This window comes from Schistocerca nitens, chromosome 3 (genome assembly GCF_023898315.1).
Source record: "Schistocerca nitens isolate TAMUIC-IGC-003100 chromosome 3, iqSchNite1.1, whole genome shotgun sequence".
In the NCBI taxonomy this organism is placed as follows: domain Eukaryota; kingdom Metazoa; phylum Arthropoda; class Insecta; order Orthoptera; family Acrididae; genus Schistocerca; species Schistocerca nitens.
This window is the reverse complement of record NC_064616.1, coordinates 826,805,243-826,824,256: the sequence shown is the minus strand read 5'-3', so window position 1 is coordinate 826,824,256 and position 19,014 is coordinate 826,805,243. Positions and strand designations below refer to the sequence as shown.

The window sequence follows — 19,014 nt, the reverse complement described above, 5'->3', positions numbered from 1 at the left end:
CCAGATACACCCACACGGCTCACGCCTCGGTCAGCTCCTCAGTCGTCACACCACAGCCCACCCAGTGACACATGGCGCGATCACACTCGCTGGCTGCTTGCCGACCGTGTGAATAGCCCCATACACGGAGCAGTAGCACTATATATTATTGCTCAGGATAGCAACTTACCCAGTTTACACATAGGGTTCGAATATAATGCGGAAAATGAAAATTTATTTGTGCCTGAAATAAAAGAAACCTCACGAAGTCGTCGTGACGGTGTGTTTGTCCTTAGGATAATTTAGGTTAAGTAGTGTGTAAGCTTAGGGACTGATGACCTTAGCAGTTAAGTCCCATAAGATTTCACACACACACACACATTCGTCGTGACGGTCTAGCATAGAATGGGCAAAATATGCGAATCAGCGCTTTGATCGCAGACTGACCACAGGTGCTCGACGATGCGACAAACGATCGGTTTGGGCTCTTGCGGACTATAATACTGGTTAGACTGACCACAACACGGTAGATCACCTGCTATTTCAATACTGATCTACAACAACCGGTCAGAACCACCTTCTCGTTATGGACTACAAGCGTTACCACCCCAACACGTGTAGCTGTGCTCACCGTACGCCACGTGGCGCAGAGATTAGCATGGACTCAGGAACGCCATCGCTACAGCTCCAAGCCTGGAAGAAGGTCGTCTGAACTGACAAGTTGTGGTACACGTCGGTAGAGCCCGAAGCTCTCTATTTCCAACGTCGTCGACGTACTGGGATTTTCTGGTACCTTGTTGTCGACGGTGCTCCATGACTGCATCGATTCAGAAAAAAACTCAGTCGAAATTGACAACAGCTGTGGGCGACAAAGTTTTGGCATCGGGGTCGCCGTTAGATGTTCCGCAAGTCACTCATCAGTTCTGTGCTGGACTACAACAACAACAACAACCAGTAAGTAGACATGCCACCCATCCATAAGTACCTCCTCACAGTTGATCACAGAATCCACTGATCCAAAAGCGGGGTGTAAGCGGTATAAGTATAGATATTTCTAGTGATGAATGAGAAAAGTGTGTAGATCAACATTATATCAGCAATTACTTTATTTTAACATTAATAATTATAGTACTACGTTTTTAAGTTGGTTAGTATGTGTGGCACAAGCAGGCCATTAAAGTTTAGTTTCCTCCGAGTAGCAGGTCAGGTATTGAAAAGGGGATGGGTGGAGGCAGAAGGACAGTCTATACTGACATGCGTATCCACTTCACGGTGTAGTTACGATGGTGCAGAAAACATCAGATAGTAAATTAGGTGACGTGTTTCGGGGACGAGTGTTACACGCAGAAAAAAAAAAAAAAACAACTTACACTCTGAAGTTGGTACACATTAAGATACCAATGCTCACAAATCTGTACCTATACCCTTAAGATCCTGCATATATTTCTAAGGTCAACCCAAATCACATGGCACACATAGTAGATAGGCGCAGAACGCCGTCATTAGACGCTTGTAGCATGAGAAAAGGCCTTGACCGATGATCGTTGAGTACGCCAATAGCAGGTATCTCTGAAAAACACATTCTATTTCTCAACAGGCGAGCGACCAGTCAGCTGGTGTAAACATTCTCGTGTAGGGGGTGTTTCAAAAAGTGAAAGTAATCCCCCTGCTCACTACTCATGGACTGAGCATAGGGGAGCAGATATTGGAAGCCTGCATCGCCCTCCTAGGCAAGGTCCTAGGGGAAGTGGTTTGCTGTTGCTTTACTCCTACTTATTAGGAAGTGTCCGGTGCATGTCCGTGCCGTATGGATGACTGTGATAAGTGCTTGTACAGTGTAGTGTCTAGTTTTTACTGTTATGGACGAAGAAAAGGAGAGGGTGGAACCCACTGCCGGCATACGGCAAATTCCTCTCAAATAGCACCAAGAGGGTCGCCGAGCTTACGATTCCCACCTGAAAGACGAATCACCGTCAGCAGTTTGGTTTGCCTTCGCTTCATCAGACCATGCGTAGACGTTTGGAGTTTTTACGCCACCACCTCTCCTACCCTTGTCGGCCAAATACTGGAAGCGAAAATTTTCTACGACCAGGTCTCGAACCAGCTCACCTAGTTGAGAGCCACTTCACAGGCGTGCAATACCGACCTAGGCAACTTTTTAGTTTAGGGCCTCTACCCTCCCCGATAGCTCCACCTTATGCTCGCCATAATAGACGCCTCAATTGGCTTAAACATGTAGCTCGTAACTATATTTTGCTCGCGGAAATTGTCCTCGTGTGATTTCGGGACTCGTTAAGTAACTTGTCGTTGTAGAAGGTGACCTTCTACATAATAAACATGGAAATAACTTCTTCATTTAAATGCATAAGATAATCTTCTAATGGAAAGAAAGGTCTTGCAAAACTAAAAAGCCTCATCTTGGGACGCAATTATGTTATGACAAATTACTTTGGAAGACAACAGGAAAGAAAACTCTTCTATAAAAAAGACAATAACCATTTTTCTTGATGAAAAGCTCTTGATGGAAAACAGTGGATCTTTTCTTGAGAGAAACCTACAAGACTCTTCACGGAGAGTGAGGAAAAAAACCTTTTGTAAGAACTTCAGACTACTTGACTGAGAGAAATTTCCAAAATATTGTAGACATTTTTTTAGTTTTCTTGTAAATTGTTTTCAACAGCCAGTGTTGCTGAACTAAATAATATCTAATTCCAGTTGTTTCTGGCGTTAAAGCCGAGAGCATGTAAGAGACAAAGAGAGCCACATATCACACGCTACTGTCACGCACTGCAGCCAGATGGCAGCGCCAATGTGGTCGTAAAGTATTTTCTAGGAATATTGCGGAAAGCTTCGGGCGGGTAATATGGGAAAGTCTTTCTCGCATCCAGGACCACGTTCTGTTTAGATCGGCACGTACGAAAAGGTTTTCTAGGGTGTCTTGTAGAGCACAATTAGTGCAATACGGTTCTGATGACATTCCTGTCCGAAAAGGTTTGGCCGAGCGGTTCTAGGCTTCGCGACCGCTACGGTCACAGGTTCGAATCCTGCCTCGGGCATGGATGTGCGTGATGTCCTTAGGTTAGTTAGGTTTAAGTAGTTCTAAGTTCTCGGGGATTGATGACCTCAGATGTTAAGTTCCATAGTGCTCAGAGCCATTTGAAAAGGTTTCTCTCCAGTCACCACTTTGTCATTTTCATTGTGGCGAAGAAGGCGGGTTGCGGACGGTTACATGGGACAAAAGGGGTTCCATCGCCTCTCACTGGCGGACGATTCAGGAAACTAATATCTCATCATTAGGTTCTTACAGCTACCGGCAGGAGGCAAATACTTTCACCAAGACAATATACATGTCCCTTTGTGCTCCCAAGTTGTGTCAGAATGAATTCCGGAACACTCCACGGATATGAGGGGGCTCGTGTAGCCTCTTCAGACCCATTGAGCACTCATGAAACACCATCGTGCGGAATGTGCAAACCCTGGACCCAACTCCGAGCGATCTACGCGAGCTGTGGGTGGCGATTCACCTTTCGTTGTTTCGTGGGGTCCACGCCACGTTGTGTCGCCACTGGAAGGGTGAAAGCGAATTCAACACGCCACTAGAAAGGTACCTCTAGTTTACTTCCCTTGCGTACAGGCCATTCGAGTTTTGAATTCTTTGTTTCACTTTTCTTACTTAGTGGAGTGTTCAGCTCTCTTTGCCGCTCGTGTGAGACTGTTTAGCGTGCATGAGATTCGAGCTAAATTTTAGCTCCAAAGAAGTATAAATCTGCGTCACTCAATATAAACTATCTTCGTAAAACATGAATGTAAGATAACCCACTTTGATCACTGACAACTAATACAATATTTCAGAACTGTTAATTAAATGTAAGTTGTGTGATCTAAGCCTGTAAGGACAGTGGAAGCGATTTCACAAATGCGTGTGTTCTTGTTAAGACACCACAAGGCGGTAAACATTGCATCTTTACTACGCCAGAGCCGCTTACTGGCGACCTGTGGTGCGTTGCATTTTTTCGGACGACGTTTCAGACATTGCAATAAAGTACGACTTAAAATGTCGTTACATCGCATTTTCAGAATCAGTTGAGACTACCGACCTGATGATAAACAAGGGATAGATATCTCCAGAGCAAACAGATCATTGTAACAGGTTAACTTAGAATAGGGTCTATTTCATTTCAAAGCGTATACACGTGTTTTGTATTGGACTGAAGCATAATAAAGTGCTAGATGATGATCGCAAGTCCAAAAAGCGTTATCCTATGCTCATGTAAGCAATAAAAACGTATAAATTAATAGTTTTACTTGACTGGTTGTAGCCATAAATATGTAGCTGCATTTGACGGACAAACGAATTAATATGGCTCACAATGTTGTTTTTAGTTCGCTCTGTGCCTCTCTCTTTCTTACACCAATGAGCAGATTTATTGCTGGCAATGTATCGGTCGTCAGTTCGTGAGGATCAAAAGTTCGCCTGCGAATGCAAATTGTACAGATGGAACGTGATTCAGTAAGCCTCGGGAAATTTTGTATCTGTACAGCGTGTCATAAGAATTTCATTTCTGATGATTCTATTCTTCTAATTTTTTTTTATCTGAATTTCCACGATTCATTTCACAACACCGATATCGCATAACAAGCAAAACACGTAATCTGCCCATGTCGGTGAAGATACGGACTAGATAGAGAGCCGGAAACATCAAGTCAGTCCTAAAACAAAAACGCAAATTACACTTGACCAGTGCCGAAATCTTTTCTCCAATTATGCATTAAGTAACTTCAGTTGTCAAGCCACTAACTACAATCGAGCTATATCTACCGTGGAGAACGTGTAGCACCTAAATCTCACTTTCTATTACATATACTACCACCGTACTACATTTTTTTCATTTTTATCATAATACTCACAAACAATTGGTTTACTGTACTTACTAGATACTCCTGAATATTTCGACAGTGTATCTTCTATAAATATTCCTGCAAAAAAAAAAAAAAAAAAGGTATTGACAACGTTGTGTTGGTGGTGGAATACTTTACAGGGGACAGCAGGCTCTCGATGCATCAGAAGTGGGTGGCAAACAGAGAGATATCTCTCTGATAAATTTATTATTACTAACCAAGAAGGTGAAAAATGTATCGTTGCTCTAGAGCACCAAGACATCCTTCCAATGCACAGGAAAAACCGTGATCCACTAAGGAGGTTTGTGCTCAACGTGTTTTCTCGAAGTTTCCGTATTGGAAGCGGTATGCTTCTACTTCCTTCCATTGTGAAGCTCATCAAACCAATTATAGTCTAAAACGGAGTTCGAATCTTGATGAAATGTGGTGTTTTTTATGTACAGAAGGTATTAGTAATTGGTAGAACCTAATTAAGCGTTCGAAAAGGTCATGTGCATAATTACGGATCGAACTCTGAATCTTTGGACACTTATCCATTCCTTGCGTAGTGTATGAATGTATGAATAACTTAAGAAGCGCTGCACCATCACTAATATCTACAGGTAAGTTATCTGCGGTCTGACGCGGTAAGGAGTCCAAGCCAAGCTGCAGGTTAGCCTTGGTAAGTCAACAAGGGAATATACCTCCAAGGGACTATGCTAAGAAAGCACTGATGAATTCAAACCCATCTTGAGGTTGAGCACAGCTTTACTACTACTTACGTAACGTACAAAATTACTCCAGAACACGTATAATTCGCAAGTTTTTGCTAAATGCTCCTAAATTCGTTAGGAACGAGGTTCTAAGCCCCAGCTGGAGATCCAGATTTGAGTTTTCTGTTTTCCGTAAATCGAGTGCCAGGATGGGTCATTCGAAACCGACACAATTTCTTTCCCCTTCCGTCTGTAAACCTTAAACCTTCCTTCCATTGCAAACCATTTGTGAGGGAACGTGCTGCAGCAAGTAGAGTTGTTCGTAATTGGAACTCGTATTTTCCTCCACAACAGCAAAACAAGATGTTTCTCTCACAGAAACAAAAAAAAATGTAATCTTGTCCTCAACTCGCAATGCTTTACTGGGCATGGGTCTTTCCTTCCTACGATCTTTGAGCTGACACACATAACCAGTTTAATGTGGACTTCAAACTACGACGTAAGTTGACATTTTTCAAACAAATCATTCACAGGGATAAAATAAGCTATAATCCTAAGACTGACTGAGGACTGAATTCCAGACCTTTGGATTTTTAGTTTGTCAGCTATCCATGTAGAAAGCTACCCGCAGTTAATAGCTAATAATCTGTGGGGTATTTCGTTTATGCATGAAATACTCATCTGCTAGGAAAACGCTGTCTGTAACATTCCTTTTAGCAGAGATATCTCTTTTCTTCAGTCTTTTTGTTCTAATACTTGTCACACGTAGGAGCTTCTTCCGAAGAAACAGTTACTCATCACATTCAGGGAGATCGAGAAAATGGCTGCTAACCTTCAAACCGCAGTTCGCATCAGGTAGCAACGCGACTTCGTAGTATACATCCTTCAGCGGAGGGAGCTATGCAAACCGGTTAACTGGGAACAGACACGTGTTAAACTGGTGCGTTTCCTTTACATTTCTTTAATTTGCTATGCGAAAAACGTGTTGTACCATCGACACGTGCTTTCTTATTACTACCAGTTTCCAGTGTTACTAAACTTCTTCAGGCATAGGAAGTTTTTGAATCACAGTATCTGTGCAGTACATATATACATGACATTGGATCCCACTCTTCATTACTCCAAAGACACGAGCCAGACAACAAGAACTCAATACATAACATTTAAATAATGTTCATTAGACCCAATGCCTCAATAACACAGTGTGTTTAAAAAAAAGTATTCCATATTTTGATAGGTGTTAGTGTGGATCAAAACAAGACCTAAATGTACGGCAAACATGGGCTTTAAAATGGATACCTTAAGAACTAAGAACACTTGTTCATCTTCCCTGCTGTGAAATACATATCTTCTACCGAGCAAGTGCTCATAGTTATTAAGGTATGCATTTTAAAGCCCATGTTTACAAGAAAACGTTTTCTTCTTTCGGACCATGCTACATAGTTGAGTAAACAAACGAGGACAAATTCCTCTATTATTGCCCACGGATACAGCGTGCAGTAAACATCGCTTTGTTTTGGTACAGCAAATCGCATTCACAATTCTGCGTAAATTCAGTGCATACATCAGTTCTGATGAAAGCAGTCTGTGTTTTGATGTTGTTCTTGTTGTTGTTGTGGTTTGATGCAGATGCTGCTCTTTCCTTTACAAGCCTCTTCATCCCCGAATAAACACTGCAGCTTACATCCTATTGAATCTCCCTACTGTATTCATCTCTTGGTCTCCCTCTACGATTTTTTAAAAACTTTATAAAATGCTTTTACATTGTAGATTTAGCTTTGGCACTTACCAACATATCATCACCTTCGTATCCTTCAAGCGAGCCAGGTAAGTTTGTGTCCATTCTGCTCTATCTTCATATAATGCTTGTCTTGATACTGTTTCCCAGTTTCCTCCACTTGCCTTCAAATCTTTCTTAATCTGATCCAGCCATCCTTTTATGGGTCGTTCTATTGGTCTTCTCCCTGCACATTTGTATCCTAGTATTGTTTTGGCAGGCGCCTATCCTTCATCCTCTTCTCGTGTCCAAACTATTTGAGACGTGCTTACCGACATAATGAAAGTTTACTTTTCCGTACGGGAAATGTCAAAATTGATCTTCTATTATGGTCTGACAAAGGGAAGCAACCGTCGAGCCCGGATCCTGTATTTTGAAAAATATCCAGAATTCAGTTTTTCAGATAGTGTGTGATTCTATAAGACGTCGGACAGAAACATGCGGTACTATGAATGAACACCATCTTGAGCACATCATTCAGCCATGGCTGACAAGTGCAGGTCGTATGTAAAAGCAAGCAGATTACATTAGAACCTCTGCTATTTCTCAGTAACATAATAATGTGTTGTGATTGGTTTACTGCATTCTGTTGGTCGTTCATAATAGTAGATAGCTTACGTTAGAAGAGACATGTTTCACAGTAGGAAGGATGAACAAGTGCTCATGGTTCTTAAGCTATGCATTTTAGAGCCCATGTTTACTGGTCATTTTAGTCTTGTTTTGGTCCATACTATCACCTCTCAAACTATGGAATACTCTTATTTAAGACCCTGCATAATAGTACACGGCAACCAACATCTGGAGACTTGTAAACTGTTGGACGGTGGTATAACAGGATTTTCAATAAATAACTGTACGTTTTGCGACAGCAGCTACTGAAAATGTTTTAATTGTTAGGTTTCAGGGCCACGTGGAGCCATAGTTCGACAGAGACGGATCTCTATTCAGTTAGGAGTGAGGAACAGGTGGCAGCGTTGTTGAAAGATCCATCCCGTCGCAGTCGTTCAGGGGAGCTTAGAGGACGGTCAGAGCCGCGAATCTACTGTGTTTAATTCACACTGTGGGTGATTCTTGCCATCTGGAGCTTGCAGCTGAAATAGAGCTCTGCTGAAGAGAGCTCCTACTGGTGGCCTCTTTTGACCTGACTTCTTTCCCCATTTATTCCATTTGGTACTTCTTTGTTTCGTGTTTTACCTATCCACCTAATATTTAACGTTCTTCGATAACAGCACTTTTCAAATTCTTTCAAAATATTTTCTCGTAAAATGTTATGTGGATACAGTGCAAGTTTCAAAGAAAGAATGTCGTGTAGATTACCTGGAACAGTTATCTTCAGAGCCGGCCGGAGTGGCCGTGCGGTTCTGGGCGCTACAGTCTGGAGCCGAGTGACCGCTACGGTCGCAGGTTCGAATCCTGCCTCGGGCATGGATGTGTATGATGTCCTTAGATTAGTTAGGTTTCATTAGTTCTAAGTTCTAGGCGACTGATAACCTCAGCAGTTAAGTCGCATAGTACTCAGAGAGAGAGAGAGAGAGAGTTATCTTCAAACTTGTCAGCAATGTTTAAGTGACATGCAATAAATATCTCCCTGCCAAACATATCTTACTCTTTGGGAAGGGCACAAAACGAATATGGTCTGTGTTATTTGCGAAGTTAGTTTAAAACAGATGATCTAATTATGGACGAGCTTAGAAATACATGTGAACGGATAAGATCACACAACACGATTTCATGTTCGTATAGGCAGAGTACCCCAAAACACAACGAGCTTTATATTAGACGGCACGCACTCAGGGTACATACAGCAGGACGGTTGTACAAACACTATAGTCATATCAGCGCGAAACCACGGCTAGTTTCTACTTTGAAAAGATGTGGTCCTAATGCAAACCAGACCACAAGTTTCCTGACTGACACATCTCACCTGTATAGCCTACTTTTACTTTTTAATTTTCTAGCTTTCTGGAAAACAACGAAACAAGAATCTGCCAATTCCACCTTCTTTATTAGAGTTGTAGAAGACTTCGTAAGTTGAAATTAAGAGCAAATGGTTCCACCCCCGCAAGAATCAGCGTCCCCGTAAGCTGGAACTAGTGCTTACGGGGGGAGGATCCAGTTGAGCAAATCTCAAATATACGCTGTCGTATAGACTCGGGAGTAATAGTAATCTAGGCTGGACAATAGTTACCGACGAGTATTATACTTCATGTAAAACAACGCCAATTTTCGTAATTCTTCACAATAATTACGTGGTAATATATCGTGAAGAAAGCCAGAATAAGGCACTACTGATATGTACGGTGGTGAACTGACACCTGTTGATGGCGTATTTTGCTTGCAAGGGATCCTCTGTATGTGCAGGAAGGCGTAATTTACGCGTTAGTCTACACATATGGGTCTGATGTAAGTAAAAGGCGTTGCAGGAAGCTTGAAGAGATTTAGCGCGCTTTATAGGGATGATTTGGTGAGATATCTAAATGACAGTAGCTTGTAAGACACCAGGAATCGAAGAGGATCCTAGAAAATTAGCTCACGTAAACGAGAGTAAGGGGGATGCGATTTATGAAGTTTAACAATGTAAAACAGAGGCAACTGACCCCAATTTATAAAATACTTTGTTTGTAGAGATTCTCTGTATGTGTAAGAAGTCGCGTTCGTCAACCCTCACAGGTTTGATGTAACTGGCAGTAGGCGTTGCCCAAAACTTGAACAGACCTATCGCACTTTATGGGGGTGATTTGGTGAAATACCGAATTTAAATGGCGATAGCTAATAACACGCCAGGAATCTCGGATAGTCGTAGATAATAGGTTCGCGAAACGAGTCTGAGAAAGGGCTGCGAAATCGACTCGATTCTCCATATTAGTTTACGTTTGGAGATAAATTGTTTACTCTCGGGAAAGGACATTACTGGAAGGTCGAAGTACGTGGCATGTGGAAAGAGCTGCGTATGGAAAGTGTTGAGGTGGCTGGTGATGTGTCGTAATAAGTGTCGGCTGGCTTAGCGAAAGAAGGAGACGCCAGTGTCGCCGGCGGCCTCCGTGTCTCCTCTCGGAAAGTAAGTCAGTATTAATCGCGGCCGGGCGCCGCGACAGGGCGGCGCGCGGTTCTGGAGGGCGTGGCCGCGCCGACTCCGACCAACGGCGGGCGGCGTGCGCGCGCAAGCCCCGCCCCCGCTGCGCACTGGGCACCGCGCAGGCGAGCCGCGGCCCGCGTCGCGCAGTACGCCGCCGGCACGCCGACCGAGCACACAGACGCACGCCGCCAGCGCCCGCGCCCGCGCCCTCGCCACCGCTCTGCTGACTATGCCGTATGCGGCCACGGCCACGGCCCGCCGCAGTAGCTAGCGACCGCGAGGCAGAGCACGGCACGACGCTGAATTTCACCGACCTGGGCAGCCCCTTCCAGGGGGGCGGCTCGAGCACGCCGACGCCGACAGTGGCCGCCATGGCCGACGCGCAGGCGGAACAGCAACAGGCGCAGCCGTCTGCCGGGAAGTCGGCCTTCATCGAGCTGCAGCAGCAACAGCAGCAGCAGCAGCAGCAACAGCAGCAGCAGCAGCAGCAGTACGGACACGGCGCGAGCCCGCTGCGCTACTCGCAGCACCACGCGCACCACTTCGCGGGCCCCGCGGGTCCCGTGCCTCCGGGCCCGCCCGTGCCGCCGCACCACGTGGACCCTTCCGCCGGCTTCGGCAGCCCGCGAGCGCCGCCGCTAGGCCCCTACCCGTTTCCGACGATGCACCAGAACTACCCCGGATACCACCTGGGATCCTACGCGCCACAGTGTGCTTCGCCACCCAAGGACGGTAAGAATTCGTTGTACTCTGTGTGCGACGCTGCAGTGAAGTTTTCGTAGCAGTGTCCGCCAGGCGCGAGTATTGCGGGCTCGACAGCTGTCAGGCGCCGTGTGGCCAGGCTCTTCGTCCCCGATGGGCGCCATACGGCCACCTCGTAGCGGGAACAGTGTCTCTAAAAGTGCCATCGGAGAGTCGACTCGCACGGTGCTGGAACACGCCACACTGGGCTCGGTCCGGTTCTTTACCGCCACATTCGCTTCCTTTCCTGTCGTATCACCTCCAGACCGTTCGCAGTGATCCTCTGTCCGAGTCCGTGTCATATGACGTGCTGTCAAGACGAGGACGTGCAAGTTGCTTGACCACAGTGCTCGAAACTCTTACCTTAGTCGTGTCATTTATCATTGTCACTAGCCATGCAGTGTCAAAACGGGTGCCTCCAATTACTTTCGTGCCCCTCGAGTGACCGTTTTGGATTACTTAGCTTCCCAGATACCGTGAGACCCATATAGGCTACTGAGAAAAAAAAAAAAAAAGAAAACAAGCGGAAATGGCCAGTGTTGTAGAATCAGTGCTACTACAGTTCAGACACAGTGCACACAGAATTGCCTTGCTAGTCCATCTGTAACCACAGTTGTTAACACCACATCTGCCTCACCGTTGGGACAACCCACTGAGCATTTATGTTTTACTGTTACATAACTAGAGATCGTCCAGCAAAGTAATCCCAGTTTGGGTGTACCGCCCACCAACGCATCTTCGTTTCTATCAGCTGGTGAGAGCAGCAGGGACTGTGAAGTTCTCGAGGGAGCCTTCAGTAACTAGCACGATTGAATCATTGTGAAGGTAATAAAAAACACTCTGGACGTGTCATGTTTTACCTACGATAAAGGGTGATGAAGTGTTCAGAGTGAAGCTTATTAACGCAAACTGTAATGACACATTGTGTCAGCGCGCGGGTACCACGCCTCCGGGCGACCAGCGCGCTGTAGCCGTGGACGCTCTGCGTCACATATTACTCCCGTCTTCCGATTACCGAGTCGGGAGGACCGTGATTTACCGTTTGGATCACGGATCCCACGTTTCGGACATCATCTATGATGGTGTAGAGTACGAAGGCCAGTGGCGTTTACAGTGATTATCGCTCAGCTGACCGTCTTACTTAGACGGTACGATGCTCAGGTAACATTGCGCAGGTGTGAAGGAAAGAGGTGAGGAAATTGAGAATCGCGATCGTCTGACAAGGACCGCGTTATCATGACTTCGGGCAATGCGGTCCACGCCGGACTTAAGATCTGTAGTATTTTGAATGTAATTTGGTTTAACTCATGTTAGCTTTCCGCCGATATGCATGTCACTGGTACGAACTGTAGCAAAAAATTCATTATTTCCAACTAGGAATAGTTCTTTGAGGAGAATTGTAAATTAGTAGACTGTCACAAGAAATTTATTTTTCATGCTTGAGTAAATAGCTGTTTGCTTGTGGGACCTTTATCTCATCCTGAGCAAATGAATGGTTAAACTTCCGGAGGTTTCGCACATACACACTACCTCAGTGTAAGTTTTCGTCGACCAGTAAAACATGTGTTGAAAACACGGAATTCTGGTGGTAGCAAAAAGAGGAAATTGCTGCCTTTTTTTTCATATACTCTGGTTGTCGTCCTTAGTACAAACAATTCGATAATTTTTCCGTACGATGACACAGTAGCTTCATATGGCATACAAATTGCTGCTTTACCTAGGGGCAAATACCAAATGTTTTAGTATCAATAGCCAATGGACGTTCGCAACGGGCTACCGTAGAGCTGGCTGTTTAGCACGGTACCATGTTGGTGAACACTGAAATCTGCTGGCACCTCTCTCTTCCACATCGCTAAACTTTCCTCGCTAACTGTTACTTTTTGCTCTCAGTTACATAAAAAGCAACATATTCTGCGTACCGTGGTGTCGTTCGTGTAATTCGCACTTTCATTTGCCGTAACTTAATAAAGCATAACGACAGTAGCTGTTTAATGTATCCCAATAACATATTCAAGAAGAAATTTCGCCGCATCTTTGCGTTTCAGTTTTACGTAGTAAATTGACTTCGTGTGTTTTGAGGATTTTGTTTACTTTGCATTAGTTTTCCGTTTAGCTTTCGTACTGTATTTATGCAAATCTTTTCCACAGTAGAACAAACGGTTGAAGTTCTGAACATGCCATAGCTGATAAGCTAGAATCTTGACCGAAGTATGAAATTCTCTGCGCGCTACGCAGGTTTCACTTTATCTATAGATTTAGCTCATAATACAGCATTCTTGCATGTCAATGCTCACATCAATTTCTACTATATTGCTAGCCCATTAAGCTTACCGGCACGTTTAGAATGTCAATACAACTAAATTGAGTCTTCATTTACATCTATGTATTTCCTTTTCAATCAATAAAATTTCCTAGATATTGTTACTGAAAAATAAAAACAGTGTTTCAGTAGCACTAAAAGGTCATTGTTTACGTACTCTACTAACAGATCCATTTCTCCAGGGAAACGATCCGTCGGACACAATTTGCTTTGAGAATATACGTGCATAGGTGGCTTTATATTCTTGCTAATTCACATTCCAACAATATCAAAAACATTTTAAGCAAATTTATAGTATGTGTTACTTTATGTAATATTTTATTTTTTATTGTGAAGTACATTGTTATAGTAGAATATTCCTGAACAAATTTCTTAGTGGCGTTGATAGTTGTACGAAAATGACCCCTCCATTTTCCTAATTCACAAATTTGAGAATCGGCGAACAGCAACATTAAAGTGTAGCTTTGAAAGGATTGAGTGAGGACAATACAACGCATTGTAGAACGTATGCTTTCAGTATCCCTCCAGCGACGTAAACAATGTAGAAGCATTGGCAGTCTTCGAGAGCTTTCTCTTAATCATCTATTTTAAACTGAGTAGCAGTACACGACCCAGCTGGAAACAAGAAATACAAAAGGACAAGAAATCTTCATTCAACAGTATTCGCAATTATAAAACAAGAATCTGCTAAATGGGTTACCATATGAGGGTTACACATTGCGTAGGAAATAACTTAATCAACCATAAACACCAGCCCTTAAGAATAAGTGATTATTGAGCAAAGGTCCTCTCAGTTTCAAAGGGATGTGCTTTACTCTGGAGAATGAAGATTATTATTCTCTAATTGTTTTGTCAGCTGTGTTTATTGTTTTTTTATCTTATTGCTATCTATTTAGTAATTCTAATGCTTCATCTGCAGGCAGTTTTTGTTTGTAATCGATGATGCGTACCATCGCTAGTACACCCGATTATTGTAATCCAAAATCCTATGGTGTGTTTGCTACACGACTGGCAATTTGATCTGGATGAAGATGAAGGCTTAGAGTATCGCGAATCGCTAGCAAATAGACAAAAAGCAATAAATACAGTTGTGTGTAGACAAGATAGAAAGAAAATAAATGGTCTTTATCCTCCTCCACAATATTTTTGATTTCTGACGTCCCCAGTTTTCAGCGATAAGGATTATGCCTTGATTCATGTAACTCTTAATTCTCTGTAGGTTCTTACGTATTTATTTTAGTATTTATACGTCAAATTATAATACATAGAGACATACTTAAAATTGTAGCGGCTGAGCACTGTATAATAAAACAAAGAAGCATGGTCTCACATTTGCTACTGACGAGTTGAGCGGCGTATCGTGGTTGCCTACAACATAAAGCCACCGTAATTTGCCGTCAAAGTAAGGAAATAATACGCATGATACTGTTGTCACACAGTTACTACGTGTGCCTCGTCGTTAAAAGGTCTAGAAACTCATTTTTGGGGATTTAGTTTCATTTTTTTTTCTCTCTCTACGGATAAGTGCTCCTAGTCTCTTCCCGGCAAACGCTCCGACACTTTGGTTGCGGATGCTACATTTAAAGCCCATTATTTTTTTCGCAATGATTATTTCCGTATCGTTTTTGCAGAGCGAGTCCCTCAATTCGGCACTGACCTTCTGTTGTATGATCTTTGTGAAGGATCAATCTCGCAGTCAATGTTACTACAACATTTGCAGTTATAAATATGTCATTTCTGGAGCTGTCTTCCGATCCTTTGAGCCGGTGAGCATAGTTGCTGGATAAACGCGCAGCTTTCAGTTATCTAGAATAAGCTCCCAAGTGCTATGGTACAAAACCAGAAAGGGAATATTTCTTTTTGTCTAATGGATGTTCAAAATTTTCAAAGTGTCTACAGTATCCTCCTCTTGTTGGACTTCACATGACATTTCGCAACCTAATTCCACTAGGATTGTTTGTGCTAATTTTCTTGCGCAATTTCTCGCACTCTGATCTAACATAATGAATTTTATATGCTACTCTGCAGGACGTGTGGGGAATCCGACGCTGCAATATCTGAGGCGGCTTTCTACACGGTACATGATGTGCATTCTTTCTTAATTTTTCTTGCGTAATAAGTCAAACATTTCATTCTATATTTTGCAGCCTTTGCATTAAGCAGGTTCGCTCTGTTGATTAAAAAGGAAAAAATGGTAACATGATAGTGTGATTGTTGTAAAACTTTCGTTCTTGAAAGACACTAAGATAGTGTCACTTCGTAGTCGCAGCGGGGAAAATGGCCCAGTATTTCACTCTTATTGCGTACTTACTGACTCTGTATGTTTTCATAATCTTCTCATTCCTTCAGGTGCACAGATAATGACTCTTACCACGTTCATCGTTGCAGACACTTTTGTATTTTAAATCTGTCTTTATTGGACCAATGTTTCGATCCGCTCAACACTATTTACGGCGTCCCTTGCTTGCTGCATGAAAATACAGGTCGTAGGTTTTTAGATTAGGATCCACAGCGATTTGCTGTGGGGCAATGAAGGCATCATTTCTCATCAACCGGAAAATTAAAACTTTCAATAATCTACTGAACTTTTTCGTGTGTTTCCCTTCGATGGTCTAGATATGCCTTATTAATTATTCTGTCAATAGTTTTCATTTCCGCGAAGATGTGCACTCTTGTGGGTATGGGGCTGCTGTTCATTCACTAGTATCTCTAGAACATTTTTCACTGCATGTTGTCTAAAAAGCAAAAATCTTCATTTGCGCACCCATACGGTACTCCTTATAAAGTTCATAAATGTCCTTCCTGCATTGGTACAACGTGATTTTATTATCTCAGAATATCATGCTTCATTTGTAAACTGAGAAGTTTTTATCGTCTTAACTAAGGTTCTGTAGACTAATTTTGACTAGTAATAGCTACATGGTAAACGCTTTACTATCATTACTCTGTACTAAAAATGTTTATGTAATTTTTACTGCACGTATCATTAGCAGGGAATATAACAATAATTTTAATCTTTAGTTGCATTAACATCAGCATGCTGCCACACTACTTCTGTATCTAGTGTTTATGTTATACTTTTTGGGTGAATTTTTCTTCTACCGCTGGTGTTTTTTCCTCCAGATTGGCTGTACGGGAAGGGAATAAAATCGGAACTGCTGGATGATCGGCAGTGCGGCGAAAAATGTGAGTTCAACATTCATTCACTAATTGCAAGTTCAAACACACAATTACAATTAATTCCTAACTAAGACATAGGCTACCTAAATATACAACACACATTCACAACACAAACGGTTTCGTATTATTTTTGCGGCATTAAATTTTGATTACAAGAAAAGTCTTTGTATCGAAATAGTAACAGAGAATGTTAGTTATCATTTAGAACGACCTTATAAGGGAGAAACGACTCTATAGTTGTCCACCGGAAAATCGTTTCTTTGTTGTTTATGACGTGACTTGTCTTCCTGATCGTGTTGTATGTGTACCGAGTATTGAAAAGAAACACACATCTAGAAACTCAAAGCGAGTTGGACAGTATAACGAATTTTGCAGACTGTTGCGTAAAATCCTTCCGCTCATTCTCGTTGTGCGCAAAGCGGCTATTAACGAAAATGTCTAGCTTTAACTTATTTGTGTAAGAGAGACGCCCTGTGTCACTGTTGTGCAGAGAACTAGCCGAAACATTTTTTATTACGTACCCGCTTCATCTTGGAATGGTTTATAATGGAAGGAATACTATGACTTGACGCTCCACCGACAACGGGGGCCCTACAAACGGAAGACAAACTTATACGACAGGGTTGTGGAAAGAAATTAGTTATGCCATTAGAGGGAACCAGCGCGTCATTCCTCATAATTTATGTAAACGACGGAAAAATTAAATCTGGATGGCGAGACAAGAACGCGTTTCCCCTATGTGAACCATGGCGCTCCCTCGATTGGTAGGATTGCTTTGTCTTTTATGTGTGGATCGTACAGCTATGCATTAGCCCTAAATAACAGATATAAAACTGAACCTTTCAAGGCTTTTAGAATCAGCATCCAGCGTGAACGATTGTTCCGTTACAGCAGTGGACATGATGGTCCTACCTTCTCCTTTTCAGAAGCGTAATCCTACCGCTTCCTGTGTTATTTTGCATGTTTAGTTAGTTACTTTGATTCATGGCTGACTGTGACATGAGCGGAAACTCTTCGACGCTATACTTGCCACATAAATGACAGATCTTTTTCTCTTTTTAATGAAGAAGTAATTTTCTAGTTTGGATAGTTTAATTGGTATTGTAGGTCCTCGGCACTTAACCGTGCGAATATTAGCACTGAAATTTAGCAAATTAGAGTCACAAGAACAATGTCATAGTACAGTGTCTTCGAGACTGTATTTTAGTTAGAGAGCGTATGCATTTCAGTACGGGTACAGAACCTCTTTAGGGTAAATGAAGTACGCCTGACGGTTACTCTATCGAGAGAAGGCAGCGTGGTGCGTGCGTGAGCAGGACGCACAAGGTTCTCCGTGGCCGGAAGGATGGGAGGACGCCATGGGAACTTTGCTCAGCAGCCTGCCTTCATGTAGAATTCCGGGAAGCTATCTATCTGTCCAGACGTCTGCTCACATGTGCGCTTCAGGCCCTCTCAAGTGCTGCACCGTCGTCTCCCGTATCTATCTCGCGGCGACAAACCATTCGTATTGCTGGGAGCACACAAGACGAAACGTTACTGAAAGGTTCCCTCGTAAATCGTAACAAAGCTACTTACCGTCCGTGCGACACACTGTCGCTGCATCCGCGGAGAGTAGCTGTTTGTGTTCTCGGAAGGCATTCGCTACAATTTATTATGCCTAATACTTTATCAGTTGACGTTGACTGTTAAAGGAACTATTTTAGTAAGCGTCGCGTGTCAAGGACGTGCTGCGATCGGTGTCATGAAAGGGAAAAGAGGAAATTTACTTAATATAGAGCCATCGACTGACAACGGAAGTACAGGGACGAGTTTTGTTTTCTTGAGACGAAGTCATAGCGCTCTTGCGCACTATCGCAGTTAACTGAATGGAGTTTTTATTGGACGCTAGTTGGTACTTCGTTGTACGCACGGAGAGCTGTATTAAAATTTTTCGCGTCCTTTGTTCCTCAAATGCCCTACAAATTTCTAAACAGTTTCCGCATTTCAAATGGCTCTGAGCACTATGGGACTTAACATCTATGGCCATCAGTCCCCTATAACTTAGAACTACTTAAACCTAACTAACCTAAGGACATCACACAACACCCAGTCATCACGAGGCAGAGAAAATCCCTGACCCCGCCGGGAATCGAACCCTGGAACCCGGGCATGGGAAGCGAAAACGCTACCGCACGACCACGAGCTGCGGACTTCCGCATTTCATTATTATTTCTGTCACTAGCTTTCCCGTTTTGATTCAGTTTCTTTAATTCATCTCTCAGTTGCTGGAGATTGGGTATTTCTTTACTCTTTGCGTGATATAAGTTAACAGACAGTGTTGAACATAGACAGCCGGTAACTGCAGTCGCAT

General features: G+C 43.1%; 1 protein-coding gene across 1 annotated transcript in view; it reads left to right on the top strand.

Annotated features, from left to right (window-relative positions):
* Positions 1-10,586: 10,586 nt before the first annotated feature.
* Positions 10,587-19,014, top strand: part of LOC126249440 (homeotic protein distal-less-like) — a 317,281-nt gene continuing 308,853 nt past the window's right edge. The window contains exons 1-2 of the mRNA XM_049951094.1: positions 10,587-11,155; positions 16,608-16,670. Of these exons, the coding sequence (XP_049807051.1) occupies positions 10,660-11,155; positions 16,608-16,670 (559 nt within the window). The 5' untranslated portion in view covers positions 10,587-10,659. The remainder of the gene's footprint in view (positions 11,156-16,607; positions 16,671-19,014) is intronic.